This window comes from Panthera onca, chromosome B2 (genome assembly GCF_046562875.1).
Source record: "Panthera onca isolate mPanOnc1 chromosome B2, mPanOnc1 haplotype 2, whole genome shotgun sequence".
NCBI lineage: Eukaryota > Metazoa > Chordata > Mammalia > Carnivora > Felidae > Panthera > Panthera onca.
Genome location: NC_138343.1, coordinates 138,853,727 through 138,872,611, shown reverse-complemented (window position 1 = coordinate 138,872,611; position 18,885 = coordinate 138,853,727). Strand labels below are relative to the sequence as shown.

General features: G+C 46.3%; 1 protein-coding gene across 14 annotated transcripts in view; it reads right to left on the bottom strand.

Annotated features, from left to right (window-relative positions):
- The window catches only part of TIAM2 (TIAM Rac1 associated GEF 2), a 323,817-nt gene that overhangs the window by 107,299 nt on the left and 197,633 nt on the right, over positions 1 to 18,885 (bottom strand). For 12 of the 14 annotated variants that reach the window (XR_013555828.2, XR_013555829.2, XM_078447496.2 and 9 more), the window contains 2 exons: positions 2,992 to 3,153; positions 768 to 1,913 (listed from right to left, as the gene is read on the bottom strand). Coding sequence is in view for 12 of the 14 variants with exons in the window: in XM_078447496.2 (XP_078303622.2) it covers positions 768 to 1,907 (1,140 nt within the window). In the remaining 2 variants the exon portion in view is untranslated. Of the gene's footprint in view, positions 1 to 767; positions 1,914 to 2,991; positions 3,154 to 5,627; positions 5,739 to 17,490; positions 17,678 to 18,885 lie in introns of those variants that run through there. The other 2 variants (XM_078447500.2, XM_060616971.3) reach the window with 2 other exon arrangements.

Sequence of the window (18,885 nt, the reverse complement as noted above, 5' to 3'; positions counted from 1 at the left end):
TTCAAAACCGTTTGCTATCCCCATTAGAAAGTGGTGAGATTATACAAATAGTTCATCAACTTTTTTTTTTTAATGTACCAACTTAAGTCTAGAAATTTTAATTTCCCCAAAGTAATGTCAAGTTCAGGAAGGCTACTCATCCCCAGATAACAACATTCTAACTCTCCTTTTTGTTTAGACTTCGAGAGTGAACTCTAGCAAGATTCGCAGATGACTAATTCACTGGGGAATTCTCTGCAAAGCTATAATTTCATCTTTTTTTTTTTTTAAAGACAGCAAGTGTGCACATGAGCAGGGGAGAGGGGTAAAGAGAGAGTCTCAAGCGGGTTCCATGCTGAGGATGAGCCTGACACGGGGCTCAGTCCCACCACCCCCAGATCGCGACCTGAGCGGAAATCAAGAGTCCGATGCTCAAATGACTGAGCCACCAGGCGCCCCCCCCCTCCCCCGCTGTAGTTTCTAAGGACAGTTTGGCCACATCTCGGGGTGACGCCCGTGGAGTTCACACCAGAGTCCAGGAGATAAGCTTGCACAGAATCAGAGCCTGAAGTTCTGGGTGAGGGGTAACAAGTGCCCTTCTGAAGCAAAAGAGAAACACCACCACCACCCACTGCTGCAAACAACAAGAGGAGCCCAGCCTGAGGCTAAACTCTGCACTTTCCTGAGCCTCCGGCCAGCGCTCTGCGGGAGCTCCTGCAACAAACAGCCCCGGTTGACAAACGGGGGGGCCTGCGGGGACCTTCCCTTCCGCGCCAGGGGTGGCTCACCTGCAGCTTCCGCTTCTTTCTGGAGAGGCTTCCGGTCCAGTCGCTGATGCGGCGCATGCGGGCTTTGAGCGTGTCCTTCTTGGAGGCGTCCTCCGCCGCGGCCTTGGACTTGCGGCAGGGGAGGGTGAAGGACGCGTACGGCCCGGCGTCCCTGCGCTCCACCCGGGACGGCACGTCCATGTCCGAGGCGAAGGACACGCGGTGGCTGAGGCCGGCGCGCGCGCCCACGAACTCGCCGGAGAGCCGGAGGCCCGCGGCCGCGGGGCTGGCGTCCGGGGAGAGGTCGCGCAGCGAGGACAGGGAAGAGCTCTGGTTGAAGGGCTTCGGGGCCCCGGGCGGGAGGTCGGCGCCCAGGCGGGGGGCGGGCGTGCCGGGCGCCAGCAGGGAGCCCTCGGCCTCGCTGGCCTCGCTGGCCTCGCCCACGGGGCCCCAGGGGGAGTCGTACCAGGACGACTCGGAGCTCAGGGAGCTGCCCTTGCTGGAGCGCGGCCGCGAGTCCGGGGGCGAGTCGGGCCCGGGGCCCGGGCTGGGCGAGTAGCGCAGCAGCCGCACCGGGCCGCCCGCGTCCCCCGGGGCCCCCTCGGCCTCCTGGCCGCCGCCGTTGTGGAACTCGACCCGCAGGCAGCCGTCCAGCTTCCCCAGCGTCTTGATGAGCACCCTGGGGCTCTTGCGGTCCTCGCCCGGCGGAGGCGGCTGCGGCGGCGGCGGCGTGGCCGCCACGCTCTCGTTGCCCCCGTAGCAGCTGAGAAGGTGCCCATTGCAGTCCCTCGAGGCCACGCGCTCCTCCGCCCGCTGGTGCGCCACGTAGTGGAAGCCGTTCTCCGGGGAGAGGAAGTCGTTGCCCGAGGCGCTGGTCCGGTGCTTGGCGAACGCGCTGCCTTTGGGGGCCTTGCACGTGGCTCCGCCGGCCCTCGAGGCATAAGGCTGATTACTCTTGCAGTGAGACAGGCAGCTCCGGGCCAGGGACCGGGACTTGTAGCCCGTGCCGCTGCTGCCGGGCCCCCACCCGTGCAGTGACTTGTCGTCTTTCGCGTGAAGGCCGCGTATTTTCAGCGAGCAAGGCTTTTGCTTAGCACCAGTGAGAGCGTTGCCGTGATTCTTGGATCCTTGAAGGGTGTACTGACTCTCCGAGTTCCCCATGTTAACCTAAATGAAGAAGAGCGGCATCAGTGAGAAACAGGACCATTATGACAGAATTTTCTTAAAAAAAAAAAAAAAAAAAAAAAAAAAAAGCCCCACACGTTACAGAGGGACTAAGCGACGTTTCTGCTGTGTCTCCTACAACTCAGAAAAGCAGGACACAAGTTGCTCACCGAACTGGTTTTCTACATGCCACGCAGGTTATCAGCCAAGTGGATAATACTGCATGCCCACGTGCTAGGTAACTTAAAAACACGTAATTTGTTGTATGATGTTAATTCGGAAGCTGAACGGGCACAAAGATCAGCTTAAGGCGGAGACCCCCTTGAGGCTCGGTGTTGGGAGGTTCTGAATAAAGGATTCTTGAAGGGGAAATGAGGGAAAAGCGCCTGTCACTCCAGTACACTGATCTGTCAGTGATTAGAGAGATTTTCATTCCATACAAAGTACCAGGAGAGCTAACGCCAGTTAGCTAGTATAAGAGATTACTGCTCGAAACCGCCAAGTTTGTAAGAACGGGAGTCCAGGTACCACACTCTGTTGGAGCTTGGGTCTATCACACAGAGTAGGAACACGACAAAAGGAGTCCCCAAAGAGGAGGCTGGGATGAAGAACGGGGGCGGCAGGGGGAGGGGGAGAGAATAAAAGCTCTCATTTGGGGCAGAAAGACATTTTCGTAAAGCTAATCTCTAGTGCTTCTCAAGTCTTTACGGGTCCCCACTTTAGAACACGATGAGAAAAAATAGTTTGAAGCTGACTTATCGGAAACCGTGCGACTCTTTTTAAAGCCCCACTTTTCTCAATGAGTCTGTTAAGCCAAACAGGCGAGTTGAAATCAGATCTCAATCTTCCCCCTTGGCGTTTCATTCTATCTAGTAGATCACCATTTGAGGCAAGCTGGAGGTCATGTTCTCAGGTCCCTTTCAAAATGAATTTAGTAGGTTTTTAATTGTAATGTTTTTCCGCCTAAGAATGTACAGCCACAAAACAAAAGTCAAATGAATTGACTTTTCTTTGGTGGGAGCTAAGCATACACATATCAAAACAAAAATGACCAGATCAAACAACTGAAGTCACTCATTACCTTAATCACAGTCTTGCAACTTGAGGTGAACCACAACTCATCTGAGCCGCTGTACCTGAAGTCTAGTCTGTGCTCTGAGGAAGATTAACAGAAGGCTTCACGGGGTCCTGGGAACAAGGCAGCATGGTTAACAAGTATGGGAAGTTAGTCCGTGAAATGATCCTGAAAAACAGAAATACAAGGGAACCGTCGAGCATTTTACACCAAGCTTCCAAAAAGGTAAAAACAAAGGTTTCGTATAAATTCTACCAAGAAACAACCAGTGTCCAGAATCACTGTCAAAATAACAGATGAAATGTCTATAAACCGCTTGATTCATCAGAGGTGCTGGAAGATGTAAAAGAAGCTAGAACTGCCCATCCAATCTTGTAAAGGCCATTAATTCAACACACAGTCTGCAGTCCAATGTGCGCCTTTGTTTCAGGGGAGGGCAGGTGAAGGCTCTAGCATGAGTCACGGCTCATCTGTCACCACCGTCAGGAAAACAACTTGCAGCTTCTGCACACGGACAGGACTGCAGGAGCATCATCCTGATATGAAAACAGTTCATTGTTCTCGATTTGACTCAGCAGTAAAAACAAAACCCACAACGCGGAATCACAGTAAAATAGTCCCTGGCCGCAACAACTTGTGTTACGGAGGTTGACCCCACGAAGGAGATTCAGAGTTGTTCTCCAGCATATGTTTGGGCCTCTCCACACAAGAGATAGGGGCAGGAGGCCCAACTTGGAGGGAAGGGGCAGGCTGGATGAGCTCCCATCTGGCAGTGCTCGCTCCCGGGACACAAAGCCTGAGTTTTCTCTGTAGACCTAGACAGCAGAGCAGTGACGGTTTAATGGTGACTTCTTTCCCTTTCAAAAACGGAAATTATTTGTAATTGTGTTACGATACACATAGCAGAAAACTCACCGTCTTAACCACCATAAAGAGTACAGTTAGTGGTGCTAAGTACATTCACACTGTTATGCATACAATCTCCAGAACTCTTCGTGTCCTGAAACTAAAGCTCTGTGCCCATTAAGCAACAATTCCCCACCTCCCTCTCCCAAGCCCCGGCACCTACCATTCTATTTCCTGTCTCCATGAATTTGATACCCTAGGTATCTCACGCAGGTACACTCACACAGCATCTGTCTTTTTGTGGCGGGCTTATTTCACCTAGCATAATGACTTTAGGGTTCATCCGTGTTATAGCGTATGTCAGAATTTCCTCCCTTTTTGAGGCCAAGTAATATTCTCTCATACGTATGGGCCACATTTCGTTTGTCTCCTTATCCATCAGTGGACGCATCGATTGCTTTCCACCTGGTGGCCACCGTGAGCCATGCAGCTATAGACGTGGGGGGACAAACATCTCTCTCTCAGACCCTGCTTTCCCACAAGTGAAGCTGCTGGTTCATATGGTAATTCTATGTTTTATTTTTTGAGGAACCACCAGACCATTTTCCACAGTGGCTCCACCATTTTGCATCCCCACCAACTGCGTACAGGATTCCAATTTCTCTACGCTTTCACCAGCACTTGTTATTTTTCTGGCGTTTTGATAGTGGCCATGGACGGGTACAGGAGGAGACCATATCTGGTTTCACTGTGCCTTGTCTCCAATGGTTAGTGATGCTGACCATCCTTTTATTGGCACACAGCTGGTGTAACTCCTCTGGAGAGTTCAATAGTGACTTTTAAAATTAATGAAGCACTGGCCCTGGCCCTAAGTTTCCCCAATGGGACCAGAGACCCAAGTCTTCCTGAGGCCATGCACACACATAGATTTTACAATTGGGGGACAGGGGGATGCCAAAAAGATTTTTCACTTTGGGACTGGCAGGAGGATCTAAGAGCTCGTTCCAGGCCACCGGCTCAGTAATGCGGCCCCAAATGGCACCCGCTATGCTACCGACCACTGATCTTTTTAGTGGGTGGCTCTCACAAATATCTGAAAGAGGGAATCGCCCACTGGTCGGGATGCCACTGAAACATGGCCCCCGTGACCGCTGTGAGTCCAGAGCTAGATCACAAGAACCCCACCTTTTAAAAGCTCACAGTAGGAGTTGTCAGTATTTCTTCAGTTCCATCTTTTTTAAACACAGGGAACTACAAGTGGCCAGCGTTGCTCCTGGCTGTCACCACTGGGACCTCTCCCACGAGCTGACTGCAGGGAGACTGTGTGCTTGTTTATTTTCCTCAAGACCAAGGCCCGGGGATGACCCCAAAGGTGAAAGGCTCCAGGGTCCCTCACCCACAGCCGGCCCAGCTTTGTCAGGCCCTTCTGATCTGAAGGTCACATGCCTGAAGACAGGCACACACAGCCCTGGTGTCAAGCTCTCCAACATAATTGACACAAAACTGCCATTGAGAGGCTCCCTCTGTCAGCTGCTCAAGACACACAAAGGCCAGGCTTCAAAGTCGCAGAATGGCCCCGGGATGGAAGCTTAGTCCCCAGCAACAGGTTACAACCTACATTCATCTTCCTGCTTTTGAAATTAAGCAGTTTCATTTTTATATCCTGTTATATTTGAAAAACAGAGCCCTGGACCCTGTCCTTTGCAAAAACGCTGTCCACCCAAGGCCTGCAACTTTGGGGCCCATACAGCATTCAAGAAACGTTTGTTGAACTAAGTGAAAGCAACCTCACATACCAGAAGGCTGACTTGAGCACAAAGAGCAGGAATCATTCCCAACTGGGTCTGACCACAGGACTTACACAGACGCCCATGAGGAAACGTTGCAGTAATTAACATAGCACTGCCCAGAAGAAAGCAGAAGAGGGAGCAAAGAGGTGGAGAACAGTGTGCATTGTTACGTATGGTAATGCCTACCAGCTGTTCAACATCTTCAGCCAATCCTGGCAAAAGAAAACCAGCCTCAAACTGGAAGAAGAATTATGCGATATTTATGAGGACTTTATTGACAGGAAGGGTAATCTCTGAGGGAAACGATCACCCCTGAGGAGTTTGGCAAATTGAACACTTACTGGGCATGCTTCAGCTGTGGTTTTTGTCTGGAAAAAGGAGAATAAGTAGGTCAAACGTTCAACACCCCTGACTCCTTTACTGAGGGAATTTTACGGTATTCAAGTTAAATACTTTTTTGTTGTCGTTGACAGAAAGGGGGCTGAAAATACTCAAACAACAAATTTCCTGTGACCTTTTTTTAAAAAAAGAGACTAGTTCAAAGCTCCCAATATCTTTAAACAGAAAAAAATACATAGTAGGTATACTCATCTGCAATATGTATCAGAAATACTAATATGGAGTAACATGTATTAAGTATGCTAACCTACGATTTATGTCATTAGGTATGCTAATGTGCACTGGGGCCCACAGCTGACTGATCGAGAATTTAAGGGAAGTCATTTAGCAAATATTGTGTGCTGTATAAACAAGTTTTTAATAATTCTCTTATATATTGCAAAATAAAATATTGTAATTTTTTAAAAAAATGGACAATCTCATGAACCTAAAAAACAACCACCTTGTCTTTTGCTCTCTGCATTCCCCAACCATATAAACCTGCTGTTGCTTGTTGCTTTTTAAAAGCTGAAATCACAAATAAGAATGGATATTTTTGGTTCAACTTGTGATCAATTACCACCCCAGAAATGCCCGGCAATGTGAAGAAATTCACAAATACATCACTACAATACCAACAGCCACGGTGCCCTACCGAATTCCACAGCAAAACATCTTTCGGGGGAAATTCAAGATTTACCTTTTCTTTATTTGCCTTGAGCTTGGGCTTGAACTGATGTGTCAGATTCCCAAAGTCTCCATTTCCACGTAGTGTAGAGTTTACAGCAGAGGAAAGACTGCTTTGTCTCTGGCCTGAGCCAGCTGCTCAGAAGGAGCAACTAAAGAGGGTAAGAGCCAACCAACCCCCCGGGGGGCCGGATGGTTCTGTGGGGAGGACCGGGGCTGAATGGGGACAGCAAGCAGAACAGAGGCGTGGGGACCCTGCACAAAAGCAGATTTACGGCTGGGCGAGGCAGTGAGGGAAGCTGACGTTCTACCACCATGAGACACCAACAAGGCTTCTCACATAATTCCAGAGAGATTTTCATACTGAAATAGGACCCTCATCCTTGTCCAAGGGCAACATTCCAGATGGTGATAAGAACTAGGAAAAAAGATAAGAATAGGACTAACCATCATTAACCATAACAATATCTACTTGGTTTCCTTCATTGGGGGGAAGGGGGAGAGGAATTCAATCATTAAAAAGACAAACCTCAGCATCCGACTCTGGTTTATGTCAGAGAACCTGGGTTTAAGGCCTGTCTCCATCTCTTAAATAGCACAAGTCTTTGGGCAAATTACTTATACTTTGAGTCTCATTTTCTCCACTTACAACTTGAGGATAAAAATATCTGACCTACCTACCTCACGGAGTGAGAACTGGGTGTGGAAATGTATGTGAAACCACCTAAAAAACTGAGAAATACAATACAAATATATAGCCCTATTATTAATTGTGGGTTAGAAGTCTAAATTTGTGTACTATGACATCAGATCTTATGACAGTCTGTTGTTTCAGACAGTTTTAATTATGTTAATTATTACATATATATGTAACATATGATATATATATGTATATCATATATATAAATAAATTTGGAATCTTCCAAATTCTGTTAGCACTTTCCTGATTTTTATCAATTCCCCAAATTATAACACCATATAAAACTACCCAATTTGTCAGAGGTCTGTCAAATGTCAACAGAAACAATGACAGCCATATACTTATGTTATTGGACAGTCATGATAGAAAATTGTGCTCATTGAACAACTAGTATTACCTGAAAGCAGTCACTCTCAACACCACGTGAATTTTGGCCCTGAGGGGACATGTGATAATATCTGGAGACATCTCCAATCAAACCAACTAGAGTCCTAGCACCTGGTAAGTAAAATTCAGGGATCCTGCTAAACTTCGTACAATCCACAGGATGATCCCCACAACAAATAATTACCTGTCCCGATACGTATGTCAGGCTGAGGCTGAGAACCGGTGCCCTCAAGGTTTACTGCCTGTCTTACTAAAACTACTAAAATACAAGACGATACCTAACAATCTGAAACATGCATTCGTCTCTCTAGGATCCAAACTTACTAAATAAACGCTGTAGATAATTGCCCCAAAACCTGCTTCTCTCATTCCGCATCAGCGAACTACACTCAGAACTTGAGAACTGAAGGCCATGACTCAAAGGAGCTCATTGCTAACCACAAGACTTGAACCCAATTTGTAAAGGAGGCAGGCAAAAGGAACATCTGGTCTCCCTGGGAATGGTGCTCTGGAAGAGTAATCCTTACAAATAAAGTGGGCAGAAAGCAAGCTGCTGCTAAGGTCTCAAAAGCTGATCATCCATTGTGGAGCCCCATGGGTTCTATTTCAGTTCGGCAGGACCCCTTCCAACCGCGTATTAACAGATGAATGGATAAACCAGTGTGCACCTCCAAGGATGAGCATGGCTGGTATGGGGCGGGGGGGGGGGGGGGGGGGGATCAATTCCACGGAAACAACAGCCTGGCCTTTGCACAGTTCATCACCTAAGGAAGCCAATTTATCACAAGGAGGGTCTAGGCACTCACACCTGTTTTGTAACAAGGTCTAGTATCTGCAGCATTGCTTTAGAAATGTCTGTTCAACTGTGAGTCATGACATTCATTTAATGACTCAATTACCAGTATTTTTAAAAGAACAGACTAGAAACAGAGTGGAAATGATAAAATAGGACAGAAAATGGAGGAGTGCATCCCAGTAAGGGTTAAAACTGTCTTATGAAACAAATTCCCATGTGTCTCCACGTGTCTGCCTGTATACTGAGTTGTGAAGTACAATCATAGCTTCTTTGTGACCAAAAAAAAAAAAAAAAAAAAGTGTTGAAAACAATGACTTCTAAAACCACAGCTTCCATCAGAATGGCACATCCCATTTTAGCGAGACCCGAGGACAAACCAAGTCGAGAGAGTCTCAAAACACTTGCTCAATCACTACCCAGGCGAACACCTGAGCTAAAGACAGGAAGACCGAGATGAGGAATAGCCTCTGTCAGCAATTCTGGGCCCCACAAGTTGCACACGTGGTCCTCACCTACTTCCTTCTACAACTTAAGAGAAACTTCCACTGCGTATGCAAAGTCTTCCTAGGAAGGTTAAAAATTACTCCCCCCCCCCCAAAAAAAAAAGTTAACTGAAGACCTGAGTCTTGAAGAATGAGTAGGATTCTGTTAGATGAAGACAGAAAAGAAGGGCCTTCCAAGGAGAAGAAAACCACATGTTTCTAAGACACGGCCACTCTGTGGCCACAAGCTGAGTCCCTAAGCTACTGAATAAGGAAGTGAACTAAGTGGAGAAAGACCCCAGCTTGTACGGGGAAAGGTGACAAGGCAGCAGGGCCTGATCACAGGTGTCAGGGACAAAGTTCAGAGAGATGGGAGCTGGGAGCGGAGGGGAGGCTAGGGAGATGTTGACTGTCGTTAGCCCATCACCCCTCCCCATCCCCCAACTGTCCCAGAAGCACCGCAGTGTGAGCCATCTCCTAGGGACACTTGAGGAAACTGTCTGGAGAAGGAGCCCACAGGTCACACCCCAAAGACAGCATGGGGACAGCACTGGCACAGGAGGTAAATGTTCTTAGTGTTGGCAGAAACTCGGGAGCTGAAGTGACAAAGAGTTCTACTCATGGCTCTTCGGGAGTTTGGAGACTCTCCTGCAGATCCCACCCCCTCCTGGGCACTATGAGGGAGACAAAAGAGACGTATGGTCTGATCCCATCCCCAAAAGGGTTTATCAGCTTGTGTGGGGAGGGGCTAATTACCAATGCGAACCATGTGTAGAATCAATAAGCGAGTGTATGACAACTTTAACAGCATGGAGTTTATGGGGGGCGGGGGGGGAACCAACATTCCCACAAATATTACTGGTATGTTGTTGGAATGTCGGGGAGTTGAGAGGCCCAGCTCCATCTGAGCCATCACAGAAACTGAAAATATTTCGGGGGGGGGGGGGGGGGGCGGTGGCGGGGGGAAGGGGAATTAATCACCTCTTCAAGCAAAATTACAGAATAGTTTAGAATAATCCTGGTGAATATAAAGTTGTTTTATTTTTCTTTTAGAAATTATCAAACTGCCTTTCATATACTTTTATCCATGTTCTTTCTAGTGTGTGTGTGTGTGTGTGTGTGTGTGTGTGTGTGTGTAATATATCAATGTTCAGTCCCAACCTTCTTTTTCTCCAAAGTCTCCTTCAAATCTCATCCAAAGTTTGGCCAACATCCTTGTCTCTACAGACCGTAGGCAGTGCGTTTGTTGACTGCCCAAGATTCACCAGATTCATAATGTGCTAGCCTGACTTTTAAGTAACCTCTCACCTTCAACTTTTATGAACATGAACCCTTCCACAAAAAAGGGGAGTTCAGGCATGGGTCAGTACTTCCCAAGCTTCGTACTCAAACAGAAGACCGTGTACAGGAACCCGGGCTGTAACCACATGGCTTCTCACTGACTCGGAGACCTGCACGGACGGCATGTGCCTCAGTAAATCAGAAGCAGGCATCGTGCTCCTGAACCTCAATCACATTCTGTGACCAAAATATACCATGGTAATTGTACTGAGCGATTCTTGGCAAAATATTTCTTCATTATACACTGTTCCGTTTAAGTTACAAAACGAACAGGCTTCAGCCACACATTTTTTCCCTCATTTAAGTGGGTGTTTTCCTCGCCCTCATAAATGTGTAACTCCTACTTCAGCTCAGCTTGCTGCCTGATTTGAGAGCTCATTTCTCTAAGGCTTGAGGCTACAATAGAAGTTGTTCTGGGGCCCGCAATTAACCAATTACTGCTGAACTTTTCCTTAAATTCTATGATTATTCACAGCACACCTAGTAAGATCTTAGCTGGCAAATTTACGGAAACCTTCAGGAAAAAAATATGAATGGCGTTGGTAGGTATAAATTTTATAATTTATACGAATTTACAATTTTTTTGTTATCTAAAGTAGATGAGCACACAGAGGGAGAGGGAGGGCCTAATGTGCCCTGAGTCGCTGTGCGCCAAGGCTGACTGGGGCACAAGAACCCCCAGAGCTTGCAGGATCATCCCTGTCTTACAGCTTCCAGGGATTAAACAATTTCACCAAGATCACTAAGGGGCCAAAGGCAGGAGTCCAACCTGGATTTTTTTTCACCATCTTTTTTTTTTTTTTTTTTTAGCATTACATCAAAATTATTTTAAATGTCTCTTTTCAATCTGAAATTATCCTTTTTTTTTTTTAAAGTACAACTTCACGTTCAGACTTTTCTTCTAGAAAAATAGCTGTGATCCATGTACCTTTCATAAAGCACTGAAAAAGTCTTTCTCTGGAGGTATCCTTTTTCCAGGCAGGAAAGGCTTGCACAGTTGGGAATGAAGACAGGAGAAGGAAATGAAAAACTCAACTTTTAAGTTAACTAAGGAGCTGTAAGGTTAAAATGTAATTATTCTATTCCACTTTACAAAGAACATCACACAAAGGAAAAATCTGTTTTCTTGGTGGCGTAAACGTCATAATCATTAGCCTAAATATCCACTGGAATTTAGAATATACGTCCCCAAGGCTGTGGGGATGGGACATATTGACCAAGATCAGGAGGTGGGGGGTGGAGGGAAGGGCAATCCAGAAACAGAACAACCAAATAGCATCTTCCTGAAGCTGCAACTTCATCTAATGCTAAGTAATTTAATAATTGCTTTAATAAAGAAATAGATCATGAAGTAAAACATAAAATTTACATTTTTAAGGTAAAATACAGGAGTCCAACAGTATTTAGCATTTGCATTAAGTAGCTGTAGCTACTATATCCGGCATCCTAGGGAAGATACACTTTCACTGATTAACCCAGTACATGTTTACTGAGTAAATATTCTGTTGGACACAGTTACAGGCCTTTAGGATACAACAATAGAACCCCGCCCCCCCCCAAAAAAAATTCCTGCTTTCACGAGCTTTAATTATAGGGGGGAGGGATGAACAGCAAACAAGGAAAGCAAATTGTTATAAGGTGACAAGTATTTTAGCCAAAAAAAAAAAAAAAGAAGGGCGTAGTAGGCCGTGTGGGGGAGGGGTGCTGCAATTTTAGAAAGGGGAGAAGAGGAAGGCCTCACCGAGTGGTGACATTTACCCAGACTAGCAGAAGACAGACGACATGGCTTCTGGGAAAAAGGCACTCGAGGCAGAGGAGAGAAAGTGCAAATGCCCCGAGAGGTGGAACAGGCAGGCCAGTGTGGCTGGCACAGAAGGGGTCAAAGAAGGGACGAGGAGCCAGACTGCAGCCCAAAGGGACATTTTAAGGCCACTGGCTTTCGCGTTGAGATTGAAAGTCATGATTAGAGGGTGGTGACTCCAGAAGGCTCATCATGGGCCACATTTCAAGAGGACCACTGTGGCTGCCCTTTGTTGGGCTGTCTGCAGCCAAGTGGAGGCTGGGGGTGGGGGCGATCAGGCTGCTAGAGGGATCCGGGGGACAGAGGACGCGCGCTGGACTTGGGGGGAGTGATGAGGAATGGCCTGAGTCTGGATACAGTTGGAAGAAGGGCCAAGAGGATTCCCACATGGATGGGCATGAGGGGCAACAGGTCAAGAAGGCCGCAGTGACTTTCATTCTGGAAGAACAGAGAAGGCACAGCAGAAGAGGTTTAGGAGAAGACAAAATACTGGGTTTGAGATGTCTGTTGGACGTTAAAGTGGCAATGTCGAGTTGACAGCTGGGGGGAGAAGCCGGCATCCAGGGGAAAGGTGGGCTTGAGGTACAAACGTGCTACTCATCCTTATGAAGATGATATTTAAAACATAAAATAGATGAGCTCTCCAAGGAAGTAAACAAAAGGAAGAGAAGAGGCCCTGGGCACTCCCAAATGAGGTCAAGCAAATAAGGAGAAGCACACAAGAGAAACAGGAGTAGCCAGTGAATCACATTAAGAGGAAACCAAGAAAACATGTTGCCCTTAAAGCCAATCAAAAAAATGTATTTCGGGGGCACCTGGGTGGCTCAGTTGGTTCAGCGTCTCACTCCGGGTCAGGTCATGATCTCCCGGTTCCCAAGTACAAGCCCTGCACTGGGCTCTGTGCTGACAGCATGCAGACTGCTTGGATCCTCTGCCCCCCTCTCCCTCTCCCCCCCCCACCTCCCTCCCCCCGCTCAAAAATAAACACTTTAAAAAAAACGTCTATTTCAGGGAGGAGACTGTGAAGTTGCTGAAGGTTTCCAACAGTCCAAATAACGAGGATCCATAGATAAAACAGCACTGAACTTAGCAACATGGAAGTTTATCCATGAACTTGACCGGAGCAGAGCGGAGCAGGGGCAGCGATAGCCGGGTTGGAGTGAGTTTGAGGATGAGGTCAACAAAACTGAAGATGGCAAACAGAAACCGCTTGCTCTGGTTTGACTACAAAGGGCGACAGAGGAACAAACAGTAGCTAGAAGGATAGAGGAATCCCCAAACGGGTGGCGGTCCCTGGGGTGTGTCCATCTGTCTGTCTGTCTTCAGGAGAAACTGCAGCATTGAATGGGAACAACTGTGCTGTGTGCCAGAGAGAGGGGCAAATGCTCAAATGTTGCCCTTAAGTAGCCAGAGCAGAAGGACTCTCACACACAAGAGGAGGACTTGGCCCAAGAGCAACCACCCTGGACTATTAGAGAAACTGGAGAAAAACCCTTCGAGAACAATATATGGTTATACAGCAGGGCATTAACGTCAGCGCAGAACTCTCTGGGAGACTACTTATCACTGTGTCTTCTTATAATTTCCATTTTTCCCCTATAAGTCATGTTGAGGGGGTGGGGGGAGGAGATAAAGGTAAGTGAAGGTCTCTGCTAGGTACCACTTATTTCTAGGGTGTTCTGTTGTGGTTTTGTATGTACCTTGTCTGGCTGTTTTTGATTCATCTGTGACCATCCTATCAATTTTCAATGGAATACATATGCGTGTTACACACACCTATACATGTGTGAGTGCACGTGTATCCCGTGGCTTTACGTACACTTTTCGTGACGCTCTCTACTCCTCATTAACCTTTACTACCATGCGTTTGCCTGGCTTATGATTGTCTGTGTATAATGCTTCCTTTCCCTGGTCACTCCGCCTTCCAGGAATGGCTACAGACGACATGAAAATACTTTCACTCTCTCCACCCAGAATTCCTTTTCATTGGCTTTCATCATACGAACTTTCAGCTTTTGTCATTCCCAACCCATAGACTCTGCAACTCTTGAGCCCGTCCGCACATCTCCATTCTAGAAGCCCTGCCCTAACAATTCTGCCACCATAGAGATGTGTCATGGTCAAGTACAAAAACAGGATAAGGATTATTTTCACTTTCCAGTGTTGTCCTAAAGATAGCCAGCATTTTTAAACCTTTATTTAAGTCTTAGGAACGCCCTGGACCAACTTCTTCCTGGCGTTATCTGTAGCACCTACCACATCCCTTTCCTACAGTGAAATGATAACTCAGTCTATCACTGTATAAGTGTTTATTTTTCCAAAAGCGCCTTGCATTACCTTGGCACTTAAGTAAAACCCATCTGCTGTTTTTCTGTTCCCTTCCATGCCTCCCTCTCATAAGTTACAGAACTAACAAATCCTAGACAGTCTTCTATCGGGATAGGATGATGGGGGCAGGGTGGGGAGAACCGCTTCATCTAAGGCTAAACCAGGAAGATTGGCAGAGGAAGTCTTATCAGAGCTGTGTTTTCAGCAGAGGTTAGGGCAGCACACATACACCTAAAATTCTCTCTGGTAATAAGTCAGTGCGAACGATGGCCACCAAATGAGTATACGACTTTGAATTTCACCAAGATACAAGAAAGACAAGTCTTTGGTCTCCGACTAGAGCTTTGACAAGTAGGTAAGCAAATGAAAGAAAGAATGGAAGGAGGGAGGGTAACAGATGCGTGTAAGAGGTGTGTGTGTAAGCAAATATACCTACACCTACAAACATATGTATACACATACACGCCTCTATCATTTACAAAGATAGGATGGCATATACCAAAGTATTTCCAATGAAAGAAACAGGTGGTATAAGGAAGGGACTAACAGGATACGTGGCATCGCATCCCAGCTCAGCAATTAACCATCGCAGTGACTTTGGACAAGCCACGTCAGTTCCGTGGTTTCCCAGCTTTCCCATCTGAAAATCCTCTAAGGTCCCTTCTCAACCTGACAACACTCTGAGCTATAAATAGCTGACGGTAGTATACAATATATTCCTGGGATACTGACATTACAGCTCTTACCATTTGTAAGCCTCTTTTAGATAGGACTGAGTAATAAAGACACTCACCCTGCCATTATCAGAATTCAAACCATCACAAACGCGATGTTTAGTACTTGTGTGCGTCACCAGTCTGAAAGTCAGGATTGTTGCATTACTCCTACATTTCCCTGCTTTAAAATTTTGTTGCTATTACTTTTCAAATCCACGCCTTTTTTTTTGTTTTTGTTTTTGATCCCTCCTAATAAAGCCATCTTTATCTTGGCCCTTGCCTTAAGGTACGACACTTAATTTCAAATAAAAAACGCAGGTTAACGCTTCAATTTTTTTCTTTTAATGTCCAAAAAGATCTTATTCTGAATGAGCCACGAACACCATTGTTTTTAAATCTCACGGTAGAGCTGAGGGGTCTCACTCACCCAGGTTTATCGTCTCCACACAAATGAATCTTTCAAAGTGGGCCAAACCCAGAGGTGCACACAGGCGTGGAAAAGCGTCCCACCCGAAATGTAAGGAGCCCATGCTTCTCCCTCTCAGCCTTCCCTCCCGCCGTTCCTCCCACATCCTTCTGACATCTGTGGCAAAAAGTGGTTATAGCGACCCTGCACTGACTTTAAATCTCTGAAAGAGGGAATGTGTCTCTTCTCAAACACAATTAGAGACCACCAAGGCGGAAATATCTACTCTACTTAGGGGTTAAATGAGGGACCGCTTGGGAAGGATCGTCTCTTGGCAAGGGACCTGGCCCTTATCTTCCGCTTCTAGGCATCCCTGAGCAGGCCCGGCCTGAGGAGAGGGCTTTGCAGCTCACTCCCTCTGCACTGAGACACTGAAGGAAGACCGTTATCTGCTTGCATTCAAAACCCTATTTACTGTCTGGCTAGTTTGGATCGGAGGCATGGGGCGGGGGGGGGGGGGGCTCCAGGAGACTTCAGTTTCTGTCTACAAGCTCCGGTGAAAATCAAAGCAGTTGACAAATGTTCATCTGACTACAGGAGAAGACGGTGCTCCGTCCCGGTTCTAAATGTTTGCCGGCTCTGCCAGAGCAGCACTTTCCGGATCCAAAGGAAAAGTAAGAAATGTTACCAATGTTTCTATGAACTCGAACCTACCTGAACTGTACTCGCCACGGCCCCATCCCTAAAAGGCATTTCAGCCAAGGAACTAAAGGAATGGACGACGAACGATACATCCACAGGGAAGAAACACACTGAAGACGCACACTGCCTAGCCTAAAATAACTCATAGCCCCGTTATACTGAAAGCAAGCAAAAACTCTGGAATCCCTAAGTGTGACAGAGGGCCACGGTGCAATACTTCAACGTGTTAAGAAAAACCCCAGCGGCTGTTCAGCAATACCCTTACTTTCCAGAAATTCTATAAATAATCTTCCAAGTTACAATGACTTCAAAAAACTTCCTATTTCTGTCTCTCCACCTACCAATTTTCTGAGAATTACATGCTTGGCCAAATTAACGTAAAGCTGAGAAAGTACTGTGCCAAGCCAGGGTTCCTCAATCCCCGCTGATAAGCTCGGGATTCAGACAGACACTTAATGAATGAACAGCGTCTGAGGGATTGTAACGCGGATCAATCATCCCACCTGAACTAGGTACCGCCCCCCCGCCCCCCACCAACACACACACGCACATGGATTGCACAGGATTTCATTCCTTTTTTCAGAAAGTTCGAGACAAAAGGACAAACATTAATAAACAGTGAACATCAAATTACAAGTGTGAAAAGAAACTCTTAAACCAAGTAGCTCACTCGGCTCAAAACTAAGGCCTGATGAAGTTATATAATAACCAGAAAACTACAAAATACAATCCCTGAGATAATTTCATTTCCCTTTGTGCCCTAAAAGAATTAACTGGTAAAAAAAAAAAGATAATAGTCATTAATGCTTTTACCATAACCACACTGAGAAATGATACTTTTTTGAAATATCAGGAAAAATAAATCCATACAATATATACTATTAGCTTTTGGAGAAGTAATTAGTAAAATGGGGTAGGGCAACTATAATAAACCCCCAGTAGGCGTCAGAAAGCATATACATACTCAAATTTGAGAGTAATACGGTCTTAGAGCAGCCTAAGTACAAAATAACGTCAAACAAAGAAAAAGGGTCAGCGCACGATGAAATATTCCCAAAAGGACTGCTTCGAGAAACATTTGTATCTCACATATAAAAGTAAGTCTCAACTCCAGAAGGGGGGGAAATAAACATTTATAACCTTACCTTTGCCAAAACTCTGGATGTAGCCAGGGTTTCTCAGGCTCTTTCAATTAGTAGAAAAAGTTTCACAAAGTCAGGGTTGATGCACAAATCCACAATCTCTCTCTGCGTTCTGCCCATGGCAAGGCAGGAAACAGCGTGGAACACTTCAAAATGCTCGGCCGTTAAGAGCTAAAAACGGATCCTGTGCAATGCTGGATGTATTTTTGTCTGCGAGCTACACACCCTCATCATGTTCAATTTTTTCCATTGGTGGAGGAGTATGATGCAGACTTAACCAGAAAGTGGTTTTCCACGGGCTGCCTGAAGTGATTAGCCGGGACAGCCAGCCATCACTCCAGGGAGCCGCCAGGCTCACCCATGACTGGGCTGCTGTTGGACCCACATTCCAGAATTACCACCAAAGTTCCATAGGAGCGCGGCCCCGGAGCGCGCTGAATAAAGGTTTACTCACTTGAAGGGAGGCTCGCTGCTTTTTTAAGCCCTTCCGCAGTAAGAATACACACCTACCATCTTGTGTTGAGAGCGGTAGTAAACATTCTGTCTCCCAAGCCACAGCTGGAATGCTACGGTCATAAAAACCCTGCTTCAAGAGCAGCCCTTCAGAATAATTTTGCAATTTGCAAAATATCGGGTATACACTGTGTGCCAGAGTTATTTCATTTTTAAGGTAGCTGAGCTCCAGTGCCCTGCCCTGGAAGTACTCCTTATCCCCAAAGGTCACTATTTGATGAAAGATAAGCCATAACCTGACTTGCAAAAAAAGTGACACACCAGACGTTCACGTGTTTTCAAGTCTTGCTGTATCTTTTGATGAAAAAAAGATTCGGTTTATACTTCGGTTTAAAGTATACCCAAAAGGTAAAGCAACATTTTCAGAGATTATTTTACGTTAATTATTGGCAAAGGTGTGCTGAAAGGGAGAACAGGATTACATCTGGGTACTTTTAAATTTTTGAAATTACATTCTATGGAAAACAGTTTAAGCCAAAGTTTTCAAGCTCTCCTGGACAAACATGTGACAAACAGCTTTTTGAGGTAATGTTTTCATTATTTTTAAACTGTGAATGGGGCACTTGGGTGGCTCAGTGGGTTAAGTGTCTGACTTCGGCTCAGGTCATGATCTTGTGGTCCGTGACTTCGAGCTCCGCATCAGGCTGTGTGCTAACAGCTCAGAGCCTGGAGCCTGCCTCAGATTCTGTGTCTCCCTCTCTCTGTCCCTCCCAACCTGCGCCACCCCCCCCCCCATCTCTCAAAATAAATAAATGTTAAAAAAATAAATAAATAAAATGTGAATGGATCAGTGGGGCACCTGGGTGGCTCAGTTAGTTAAGAGTCCAGCTCTTGATTTGGGCTCAGGTCATGATCTCACAGGCTGTGAGTTCGAGCCCCGCATCA